The sequence below is a fragment of the Bos indicus genome, chromosome 28, assembly GCF_029378745.1.
Source record: "Bos indicus isolate NIAB-ARS_2022 breed Sahiwal x Tharparkar chromosome 28, NIAB-ARS_B.indTharparkar_mat_pri_1.0, whole genome shotgun sequence".
Classification (NCBI taxonomy): Eukaryota; Metazoa; Chordata; class Mammalia; order Artiodactyla; family Bovidae; genus Bos; species Bos indicus.
Genome location: NC_091787.1, coordinates 25,238,710 through 25,251,353, shown reverse-complemented (window position 1 = coordinate 25,251,353; position 12,644 = coordinate 25,238,710). Strand labels below are relative to the sequence as shown.

The 12,644-nt window shown below is 38.4% G+C and overlaps 1 protein-coding gene across 1 annotated transcript in view; it reads right to left on the bottom strand.

The window, feature by feature from the left end:
- Positions 1–1,261: 1,261 nt before the first annotated feature.
- The window catches only part of STOX1 (storkhead box 1), a 70,306-nt gene continuing 58,923 nt past the window's right edge, over positions 1,262–12,644 (bottom strand). Inside the window, exons 3-4 of the mRNA XM_019954252.2 lie at positions 8,303–10,646; positions 1,262–5,793 (exon numbers count right to left, since the gene is read on the bottom strand). Of these exons, the coding sequence (XP_019809811.2) occupies positions 5,646–5,793; positions 8,303–10,646 (2,492 nt within the window). The 3' untranslated portion in view covers positions 1,262–5,645. The remainder of the gene's footprint in view (positions 5,794–8,302; positions 10,647–12,644) is intronic.

Sequence of the window (12,644 nt, the reverse complement as noted above, 5' to 3'; positions counted from 1 at the left end):
TTTTGGGAAAGATGTTCCCATGAAACATGGAATGAATAATAGGGAAAATATGGAGAAATCTAGGAAAGAAGCCTAAAATGCCTTCGACAGGTTATGTATTTGCAGTGGATAAAAGGATTTTACTTATGGGGATTAACTGACCGTGAATTACAACCTTGACAAAACAGGAAACCTTTTGATAACACAAAGGGCTCTTTGGCATATACCTTTTCTTATATCACTGGTGCTAGCTTGTTTTTTACTTTCTTTTCACAGCCCCTTTCTTTGTATCTCTTCATGACCTCATCAACCTAGCTACTCTTGAGTGGAGAAAAAACAAATTGAGATGTAGGTGCGGGGGTACTGGCAAACCTCTTTACAATGTCTAGCACACCAGCTTTGTAACATGAGTATCAAATTTAAGTCTTCGCAACATTTGAGTTTGCTACATGTCCGCAAAGAGTTGGACAAGACTGAGTATCTGAACTGACCTGACACGTCCTAGAGTTTGATTATTCAACTTGAATAGCTGAAACCCCAAAGATAAATCTGTGATTGCTACAGGTCTTCTGTATAATTATGGGTTGGCCTGAAATCAGGGGCTATACATTTATCTAAAGTGACCTTATGGATTCAGTACTGTGAACAAATGGGGTGTTCAGTTGATGGTGAAAAAATGCTTGTCTCTCCCTAAATCATAATAGCTATGCATCTCTAGATTGGTGGTTTTCTAAAAGCTTTATGTCCCACTCTCACACCCACTCCCAATTCTACCACTGTGAAGTCTTTGTAGCCCTACAGCAAGGTATGATGTGCATAGAAACACAGGAGTGGATGTGGCTAAGAATGTCACATGTTCAAAATTGGGATAATCATAGGAATAGCTGTTATTATGTTATGGTTGAAAATCAAATACAGATAAAGTAAAGCTTTAGTGCCTCAACTATTTTTGGCATTCATTGTTATGTTGGAGGTCATACAACAGGTCTGAAAAAGAACTGTTTAAGACTCCCTAGGCAAGAGACTAATAAGTATATTAGTATTTTTTAGAATGACCTTCTATGATTTGGGACACTCTACAAACCCTACCATTCTAAGCACCAAACTCATTGAATCAAAACTCTGACTGCTGTCTGTGCCAGGTGGAGAGGGCAACTGTGGGGAAATTAAACTGAGTCATAAATAACTTGACCCAAGTGTGGCTTAGCTGAAAAAAACCACTACATGTGTTCTCAGTGGGCATCAAATGAAAACGTTGGGAATGGAGATGACGAAATGGATAATTCATTTTTTCATATTTGATCCCTGTAAGTCTCAAAAGATTGTACAGATGATGAAATTTATTGGGGGGGACACAAAGGGGGTAGAATGAATAATTAAAATGTACAAGTAACTCAAAACACAGTATTACTAGAACATCTTTGTTTTCCAAATATTTTGCCAGAGTTCCTGATACAATTTCTCAAAATTTGAGAGTTGAAGTGCCTCATCTGTTGCTCTGTTGTAACATTCCATAAGATTTTCTTTGCCTTGGTTTTGGCTCATTAAACTCTATAAAAACAAGATGATTATTTATAAACTTGCCTCTCTGGTCTTTCTCAAACCTTAGCGGGCTAGATTTTTATTTTTATTTCAGAAAGTAGAAGGTAAAAAGAACCATTTTGCCATCTTCATGTCAAGACTATGTGAGGAATTGAACCATCATTTAAAAATGTTAGGACATGGAAATAGTTTAAGGGGCAGCGACAAATGGATCAAGAGATGGTGAAGGCAGAGATTGAGGAGAGTACTAAGAAGCAAGAAAATGAAAGAGGGAACAGAAAAGGTAGTTTCTCCCTTGCTAGCCACATGACCTTGGCCAACTGTAAAACCTGGCTTTTTGTTAGTAAAGTAGGGGCAAAATGCCTTTCCTGCTGATAGTTCAAGGAATTGGGGGGATCCCCTGATATAACAATACAACAGAGATGATGTACAGAGGTACTTCTATTTCTTTTAGCTTCAGATTTTGAGTGTTGGCAAGGAGACAGCTTTGAACGTATTTATTTAGCATATGTATACTTCTATATGTATCTAGCTCATAATTCAAATTATTTGGGAAAGCTTTTTAAATGTTTAGCCTTTGGAAGAAGGTCTGTTTCTTTAGTCAATTACTTTGTAGAAGCTTTGAATCAAACTTTCAAACAAACTGAGTAAGTCACTCAGTTTCTTCAGAAGAGGGCACCATTCCCCAAGAAATGGAATAGCTACTGCTAACCCACTGCAATGCCAGAGACCACGGTTCAATTCCTGGGTCGGGAAGATCCTCTGGAGAAGGGATAGGCTAACCACTCCAGTTTTCTTGGTCTTCCCTGGTGGCTCAGCTGGTAAAGAATCCGCCTGCAGTGCGGGAGACCTGGGTTCAATCCCTGGGTTGGGAAGATCCCCTGGAGAAGGGAATGGTTACCCACTCCAGTATTCTGGCCTGGAGAATTCCATGGTTGTGGGGTCACAAAGCACAACTGAGCGACTTTCACTTTCACTACTGAAAAGGGAACAAATTTCTAAGATTTCAAGTGAGACAAGGGTCTGTAGAGGCCAGCAAGATAGTCATGAATTTCTTTTTGATACATCCTTTGGCCATTCTTGTTTCATGACTCTCACGTCTCTCCCACACTCCTTTTAGACATTAGTCTGTCTTCCCCCTTCCTTAAAAGCTTTCTCAGGTAACTGTAGGATGGATTCTCAAAATGCACTTGATCTCAGTTTTTTCCCTGCTACGGCTCTTTCTACTCTTCCTCGTGGAGCTGACACTGTGAAACATTGTCTGCTAAACTGCATTTAGTAATAATTGATTCATGATTATTCTAATATAAGAATAAGATACAAATGAAGCTTAACAATGTCACACCAGCATGTGATAGGGTTGCATTACTGAGCAGGTGTAAGTTTAGCCACTGGCAAAGAAACTGATATTTCAGTTAGCAAGGAGTTAGGCAAAGGATATGTACAGTTTCTGTTAGGATTATTTAAATATTGAAAATTGTTTACAGAAGCCAGCTGAGGCTTCAGAATCTGAGGATCTCAGACCCCGAAAGAGGAGGAAGAACGTGATCTCACATTATATGACAAGCCACAAAAAGCCCATGCTTTGCATATTTTATTCCTATTTATAGCATAAGGAATTAACTGAAAACTTGTTAGCCAAAAGCATAATACCTCGCCCAGGAATATCTGGATTTTGGTTAATGATACTTTTCTATAATCTTGAAGGACTGAATCTCTAAATGGAGGATTTCCAGACAACCTGGCAAAAACAAGAGACCTCTATAGTAGGCCATGTATAGATGAGTTTTGTGAATAAATATACAAAAATACACACATATATTTGTAACAATGTTGGTGCATCCTGCTTTGGGCACTTTAAATAGATTATTCTCAAATCTTACAACAATTCTTATATGGTATATATCATTACTATCTGCCTTTACAGATGAGAAAAAATGAATTAGAGAAGCTTGGTAACTTTCTCTATCATACAGCTATGAAGGATTGGAATTACAATTTAAACTTATCTGACTCCTAAACTCAGGTCACCGATGCTGTTTCAAGAGAAGTTTTCTCTCAGCAAACAGACAGAAGTGGGAAAGAAAATCATTAAGCAAAATTTCCACACACAAAAATTAACAGTGGGAAAAAAATTCAAGTCACCCATTGTAGAGAATAATCTCCCAAACAATTTAAGAACATGTACACTCATCTTTAGTATCGGTGGTCATACGTTGTGTTTTACAGAAGGGAGGTTTACTGGTTTCATAATGGGCTTCATTTAATACATTTACAGAGTATCAAATGTATCTGACAAAACTGGATAGATTTCATTGGTCCCTAGATGCGGCCAGAGTCACGAAAGACTCTGGATTCCCCACTGTATTAAGAAAATTGTCCAGGTCCAAGATCAAAGAAGAGTAGTCGGTACTCCTTTGACCAAGGATTGGTAGGGAAAGTGCAGACATAGAGACCTGGAAGCAGTACTTGGGAATTTTGAGTGAGTTCAGTATTTCACAAGATCCTCAGTGAATCTTTTCTTCCCCCTTTTTAAAAAATTGGATATATTTTTATATAACCTTCACTCTACTGTTGGAAAGAATCTTCAAAATCGTCTAGTTCTGTCATACTTTTAAGAAAAGTACTGAAAATACCTCTACAACAGCCTCTGCTTGAATGTCCTAAATGGTGGGAAGTTCATTTGTTTACAGAGTTGCCTACTTAATCTTCAGATAGTTTTATCTAATAAGTTCTTCATACTGAGCTGAATTTTTTTTTCTCTCTTAACTTCCATTCACTGGTGCTGACTCCAAGCTGTAAGACCCCCTACAGCTTTGCCTCCCCGACAGGGCTTTTCTATCCAGATAACCCTTGGTACTTTACCCCGGGTTTTTTGAATATCCCAGTGACCACAGTTAATCTTGGAATGCCATGGTAGATTGGTCAGAGCCATGAAAACCAACTGTCAGGAGTGAGTAGTCCAACTGCAGTGGAACAGGGGCGCGTCTGACCTCAGGCCCTCTGCCCTCTGACAGGGCCTGGAGGCAGCTCCCCACCGTGCTGAGCTTCGTCGTTCTGGCCTTCACTGTTACCTGGTTGGTGAGAGCTGGAAAGTATTCTCTATTCAATCATCCCCGATAATCCTTAGAAACCTCTTAGAAGAAGCATCCCCTCAACTGTAAGTCAGCATTATCATCTACCCAACATGCTGAAACCAGTCTTGACTGCCCCACGTGTTTCCTAAACCCAAAAGAACTGACCATTCTACTACTTGGTCTGAAAAGACTTGACAGAAAAGATTCTGGCGAGGCTATGTAGGTCTTATGATGAACAAAAAGGATCAAATGTAGAAAATTATCTATCAGCTATCTTCTATCTTTTCTCTAAATCTCCTAATTCAGAATCTCCCTTTTACTCACAAGCCATCCTGCTTCCCTTCTATCTCCACCACTGAGAACATCCTGACTCCTCAAAGCCATTTTATGGAGAGCCTCAAACATGGGGAGAAGCCAGAGAAACAGTTGAGCCATATGCCTACTGCCACAAGTATTCTGGATATTGTCATTCAATTACAGTGTAGAGCCATTTCCTCATGTTAAAGCTGGTCACAAAAAATATCCTAGGCAGCAATGATTGGATAGAAGGAATTCTTGTTGTAAAGTACCAGTACCCAGTACATCTATACAAATTCTTTCTGATGATAAAAGACTTTAGTTGCAAACAAAGTATCTATGCACCTAAAATACTATTTTCTAGAGTTATGTGTTGAAATCTGGTGAGATCTGCTTACCATAATACTCAGCATTGATGTGAGCACAGAAATTCACTACTGGGTAGTAAATTAGCATCTTACGTATTTGAAAAACTAATAAATGTCTGTCTGATAGTCAACTTAATTACATTTAATTAGGAGAGCAATTATTCCATGTTTTTTATTGTAAACTATATAACCCCCAATACATTTATAATAAGCTTCAAAAAAATCATTGTCAAAAAAGGAAAAAAGCCAGTTAACTACAACAAAATATGTAATGAGATTAATAACATATATGTTTGGCTTTAGAGAATTCTTATAAACTCAGTTGATTAAAACACTCTATTAATGCTATACATTTTTACAAGAGTTTCCAAAAAAATAAGAATTAAACATTTATCACTGGAGTTAGCTGTAGTAAGGAGCTGGATGTAAGTGTTTGACTGCTCTTTGTGCCTTCAAAGTTCTGCAGTAAATTTTGTCTTCTTTTTAGTCCATCCAAAATGACTGAATTATTAGATGCCAGACTCTGTGTCCTAAAGATATTAAAAATAACAGAATTATTGCCTTTAAAACTATTTCTAACCAAGGCATTATATCTTCATTTGTTACCCTTTGAAGCAGTACATTTACTAACAGGAACTAACTTATCAAGTAAGTTAACTTTTAAAACTCTAAAGTGCTCTTTTACATTTTAAAGGGTTTCCAAAAGCAATTCAGTTATTTGACAGCTGCTTTCTAAGAAGTTCACATTTTCTAAATATCTGTTCTTAGACCTAGTATCAAGTATATTCTAGTCAGAAATTGTAAGTTCCCTGAAAAACTCTTCTATACAACTGCAGTGACCAATATCTTCTTGTGTAATTTGTTTCTTTTTTGAAAAGTCATATGGTAGAGAAAAGCCAACTATAATATTTTTCATATTGACAATGATTCTTTCCTAAGAGCTGTATGCTATGTTAGTCCCTTATTCAAAATACCTGCCTTGCTTCAGCCAACTCACATTATTGGTTTGGCATTTTGCTTTTGACAGTCCCTTCTCCCACTTTGCCTCCTCTCCCTCTCTTGTCTATTACATCGAGATGTCTCAAATGTGTCTTCCCACACATCACTCTTAATTCTACATCTCTCTGACAGTTATGAAGAGTTTGCATTCTGGTGTTTGTTCATTTGTTGGTCTTTTCGACTAAGTTGTAAGCTTCCTATAGGCAGCGACAACATCTTGTTCATCTTTGTCTCCCTAATCTTCATAACAATTATAGCACATAATTGATGTCCAAATGTTATTTCCCCTCTCTTTTTCTATAAGTGTCTTTAATGATTATAGTTATAATAAGTCTCTCCAGAAAACCACATTATAAGCAATTTTAAAAAATTCAGTTTCTCAGAGACTTCCTTGGCGGTCCAGTAGTTGAGACTCCACACTTCTGCAGCAGGAGGTACGGGTTAGATCCCTGGAAGGGGGACTAATAACCTGTGCAAAAAAATTCTCAATTGCATGTCAATTTCTCCTCTCTGTTTTGGGTTTGTTTTGGTTTTCTTTTTGCTTTTGCCAGAGAGAGAAAAAAGGGGACCCCATGGGTTCCTGGTTCACACCTCCAAGACAGCATGTTTTGATACTTTAATGACAATATAACTACTATTTCAAGCAGAAAGATCTTGGATCTTGTTCCCCAATAAAGTAGATATGTTTAAAAAATGCAGACTCCCAGGAATTTAGCCAAAGTTATAATCAAAAATGTCTGCAAACATTTATATGACAACAATTTACTACAGATTGAGTTATTAAAGCAAAAAATTTGGAATAATTGAAATGTCAAAGGGAGGAAAATAATGGTTATATAAATAACAAGAATCCACATAATATAATGCTAAGTAACCATTTTTTTAAATGAGCTGAATATATATGTATTGATTGCAAAATATCCATGATAAGTTAGGTGAAAAAAGAAAGCCACAGCTCTGTACAATCTGTTGTTAGAAAATAATTATAAATGCATGGGAAAAAGTCTGAAAGATAAATGCCAAACTGCTAAGAATATTTGTGTCACCTCCTTGGAATAGGAATGGAAAAGGCTGGGAAATGGAGACTTCTAGTTTTACTTTTCCTTGGAATAGGAATGGAAAAGGCTGGGAAATGGAGACTTCTAGTTTTACTTTTTACTTAATACTTTTCTGTATTACTTTACTGTTTCAAAAGGAGGTACACTATTTTGTTTAATAATAAAACTAATGTATATATATATATATACATACACACCAAATTTTAAGATGACTTTTTAGAAAACTAATAACATGGAAATGTTCATTATATTCTATTGAAAAAGCAACATGCAAAATAGTAACTATAGTATGAGTTCAATAGACAAAACATACAGATCAATATGTTCAGCCAAAAGTATTATAAATACACCAAATGTAAAGAGGATTTTTAAAATATCTAGATGTCAGAGTGATTATAGGTGTCTTTTTAAAATAATTTCAGGGACTTCCCTGGAGGTCTATTCTTGTTCAATGCTGGTTCAATTCCTGGTCAGAGAGCTAAGATCCCACATTCTCCATGACAAGGCCACAAAGAAAGAGAAAAAATACTTTTCAGTATTTCTCAACTATTCTGTTATGACCAAATTACTTTTGTTTCTACTCTGAGCAATGTTATTTAAACAAATTGGTGTGGAAAAGATTAGTGTAAAATAGCTACATCTCTGTCTCATATTGTACAGAACCAGGAATGTTAAGTGAAAATATCCAACCTTCACTTCAGGAAGTGCTTGGTTTATGGTAGTTCCTTCCTATCTTTAGAAATAACTCAAGATTTTAGTAGTGGAACAGTGGAACAGTCAAATCTTGGTTCACATTAAAAATGAACTCTATCCTATTGTGTAAGAGTTTCATTATAACTTCATATAATTGACTCAGTAAAGGCTGGCAGAACTGCATTATTATAAAAAGTTTATGCAGGAGTCTCCCACTAGATAACTCAATATGCCCTTGATTTTAACAATTCCCGTGGCTTAGTGGCTGGTCACTTATGCGTGCACTTACCGTGGAGAATCTATTCCACTGTCTCCTGTCAGACTCTGGTTTTCTGCTCCTTCCAAGTGACTGCGTTCAGGTTGGACATCCTGAGCCAACGCTGACATATGTGAAGTGCTGAAGAGCTCCAACTTGTGTGTGAACTGTTTTCTCATTTCCTGACTCTGAGCACTCTGACTCCAGCTACCTGGTTTCTTTCCTGTATCACCAACAGAGCCTTGTAGGGCTTCGGCCTCAGCAGTGGCTTTCCCTGTGCTGTAGTAATCAAATATACTTCCATCATCAGCTGCTGAGGGCTGTACACATTCAGTGACACTGGGTTCCTCCTCATAGTTAAAACCACACTGGATTCCTAAATTGAGGATACAGTTTTCAGCAGAAAGGTTGGGTTTTTGGCTTTCACCAGGGTTAGTGAGCTTGTAATGTTCATTTCCTTTAAGCACCTGAGGCTCAAACCTCTGCATGTTGCTGTCGTATTCAGTCAGAGACCTTTCTGTCACCATCTGTTTTCCTAAATGATTCCACTTGTTTCCCTCTGGAAAGGAAAACTGAATGTTGTCAGGCAGCATTTGAATTAAGTCATCATTCTCAGAAAAGTCATCCTCATCCAGATAGAGTGAACTGCAGGCCCCATCTTCATCTTCCACTTCATTCTGATACAAGGCCTGGTCATCATCAGAAAGCCCTTCGTTTTCTAGACACACAGTCTGTGCTTCTTGGACATGCGCCTTTCCCATCAGAGTTTCTTTAGAGTCTCGGTCTTGTCTCTCAATTTGTCTCAAATGTTTTGCACCAAGTGGGTAATCCAAAAGACCAAGATTTTGGAACTGGTGTACTGTATTGTCAACTAATCTACAAGCAGGGGATGCTTGGTCTAAAGAAGACCCTCCAGATGGCAGGACATGCTGTGTCTCTTCTGTCTCTTCTAATGTGTCAAGATGAGAATAACTCCTCCTTGAGACTTCAGGGATTGCCTCATTTTCTCCACCATACACATTGCATCTCAACATGCTTTCCCTGAAGGAACAGCATTTACTACCATTCTGCAAAACATTACATTGAGAGTAATTTAAGAGGTGGTCTCTAAAATCATCGCTGATAGATTTGACAGTAGAGTGATTCACATAAGTGGATTCTTCTCTCAGTATATCATTACATTGTTTGCCACATAGCTCTTTGGCTTCACTCTCAAAGATTCTTGAGGAAACCAAAGACCTTGACCTTTCAAAAGGCTTTCCCTTTGGTCCAGTCTGATTGGGTTCCAAATCACTGGTCTTCTGGATTTTGTGCCCTTTGGTTATTGGGCTCCCTCGGGGAGCCAAATCCTGGAAAGGATTACTGATTCGCTTTTTGTAAATCAAATGGGGACCTAGTGCTGATGGATTCTCACCAAGTGGTTTCTGAAGTACTGCTTCATTTGGGCTTTTAATACTGGAGGTAGGCTGTGTAGCAGGGAGCTTGGGGTGTTTCTCCAGTCTAACATTTCCCGGCTGAGGCCCACTTCCCTGACTCCTGGCTTTGTGTCTGTCCCTATGCGAATGGCCCTGCCTTCGAGGCTTTACAGACCAGCCCTGTCTTTTCTTAACTCCCACTTTTGAAAAATACTTATGTCTGAGTGTCAGCATATCAGTGGATGTACCCTGGCTATTATATTTTTTCTGTTCTTCATACTTTTGCATTAGGACAGTATGTTTGATTAAGTTGTCAACAGTCAGAATGGGATTAATTCGTTTGATTATCTCATGTTCAATGTCTCGAGGGATATTGTCCATGTTATCTTCATCTCGGACGGGCCATTCTTCTGGTGGGAACTGGGCAGAGAAACTGCTGTGCTCTATTCTGGACTTCTCCTTTCTGGATATATTGCGCCAGAAGAAGTTAAAGCCAAACTTCTTGACTTTTTCTCTGTCTTTTGTGTGTGGTAAAGGTTTGATACTCTCACAGACGTGATTCTCCTCAGACACTGAAACTGCTTGATTGTGTACTAAAGATTTGGATTCCACAAGACCTTTCTGCCCTTTGTTAGTCACTTCTACAGCAGCTGGTGGTTCTTGTACATCCTGAGCGCACACATCATGGAAACACCCGCAAGAATGACAATGGGAAATGAAGGCCGCATTTTCTTTGGCTAACTCGGCACAGCTCTCCACGTTCACCAGATATGTAATGGAAGTTGGCATCTGGGAATTTTCATCTGACAGAACTCTCTTATTTTCTTGGGGGGTTGTATTTGTGATGAAGTAAGTCTGAGGAGTAACGATGAAGTATCCTTCTCCAGTATGATAAATCTTCCTTTCTTTAATGAGAGTTCCCAGAGTGGTATAAAGAATATCTCGAGATGGAATTGCAATGCCTAAAACAAACAAGAATTTTACCCTGATAGCTTCTGAATAAGAAATGTTTTTCATGAGTGAACCAATTACTATATGTAATTAAAATGTCAAAAAAGCATTAAAAATAATGATAGTTCAATTGAATAATAGGAATATAATTTGGTCTACACAAAGATACATGGGTAGGTTACCAGTTAAGTAGAGGGGAAAAAATGAGTTCCCTCAAACACAAACCCCAAGTTAAATGATCTCATTACAAATTTAAATTTTGATTAAGGAAAGGCTTCTTGAGAGCAAACATAGTTTTTGAAAACCAGTCTCATAGCTTAAATCGTAGTAAGAATCCAAAGGAAAAATGAAAATCAGTCTGTGCTTGGGTAAGGGCAAACCACCTACCATCTAGATTATGGTAGTTTTTCAAAACAGGAAGGTAACAATTTTAAAGAAATTCCCTTTCCAGATAGCAGGGTTCAAAATTATATTTAGATTGTGAAAACAATGTTTAAAAGTATAACACTGGAAGAAAATACATCAGTCTGTTAATATTGGTTTCTTTCGAGTGCGTGCTCAGTCCCTTCAGTCGTGTCTGACTCCTTATGACCCTATGGACTATGGCCTGGCAGACTCCTCTGTGTATGGGATTATCCAGGCAAGAATACTGGAATGGACTCCCGTGCCCTCTTCCTCCGGGTGATCTTCCCAACCCAGGGATCGAACCCGCCGCTCTTATGTCTCCTGTACTGGCGGGAGAATTCTTCACTCCTAGCACCGCCTGGGAAGCCCTTTGTGTGAGCAGTGGTACTATAAGTGATTACCTTTCTATATTTTCTGGACTAATATGCACATTTTATAATGGGAAAATGAAAAATACTCTTGGGTAACTGCATTTGGGATATCATGCAGCTATGAAAAGAATGAGATTGATATATGCTTCAACAGAAAGACATCAAAAATCTGCCTTTAACTTTAAAAAGAAAAGGTGTACAAAGAATATGTATGTGTGTGTGCTCAGTGGTGTCCAGTTCTTGGTAAACCCATGGGCTGTAGCCCGCCAGGCTCCTCTGTCCATGGAATTTTCCAGGCAAGAATATTGGAGTGGGTTGCCATTTCCTACTCCAGGGGATCTTCCCGACCTCAGGGACTGAATTCCGCGTCTTGCATCTCCTGGGTTGGCCCGCAGATTCTTTACCACTGTGCTACCTGGGAAGCCCAGAAAGAAAGTATAGCATGATCCAATTTGTTGCTTTAAAAGGATACATATATTCAAATACAATATATGAAGAGTCCATGAGAAACTATAAATGACAGAAGTTGTCACCACTGGGAAGTGGCAATTTAAGAACAGGCAGGGACCTCTGTGGTAGATACAGTGTTTAAGACTACAATTCCACTGCAAGGGGCATAGGTTCGATCCCTGCTTGAGGAACTAAGGTCCCACATACTTCAGAGTACAGTCAGAAAAACAAATAGGCATGGGGAGAAGATTAATCATCTTTTGCTTTGCCCTCCTTTCTACAGAGTTTGACTTAATTAAATTACTACCATAAACATTATTTTTGAAAAAGTTCATCTGGAAGATAAAAGAAATATTCATAAATTTGCTGATGCAGACCTTTTTCGGACAGGGCTCTAATATAAGTTTCTATGATAGAAAAAAAAAAGGGAATTCCCTGCTGGTACAGTGGATAAGAATCCGTCTTCCAATGATGGGGACACAGGTTTAATCCCTGGTCCAGAAAGATTCCACAAGCCTTGGAGCAACTAAGTCCATGAGTGGCAACTACTTGAGCCCATGCGCTGCAGCTACTGAAGCCGGAGCACGTGGAACCCATGCTCTGAAACATGAGAAGCCATCAAAATTAGAAGCCCACACACCACAGTGAACAGTAGAAGCCTCTGCTTTCTGCAACTAGAGAACGCCCAAGCATAGCAACAAAGACTCAGCACAGCCAAAAATTAATTTTTAAAAAACCCTTTAAAGAAAAAAATTGTATATTGCCCAGTTTATATGTTTAAGA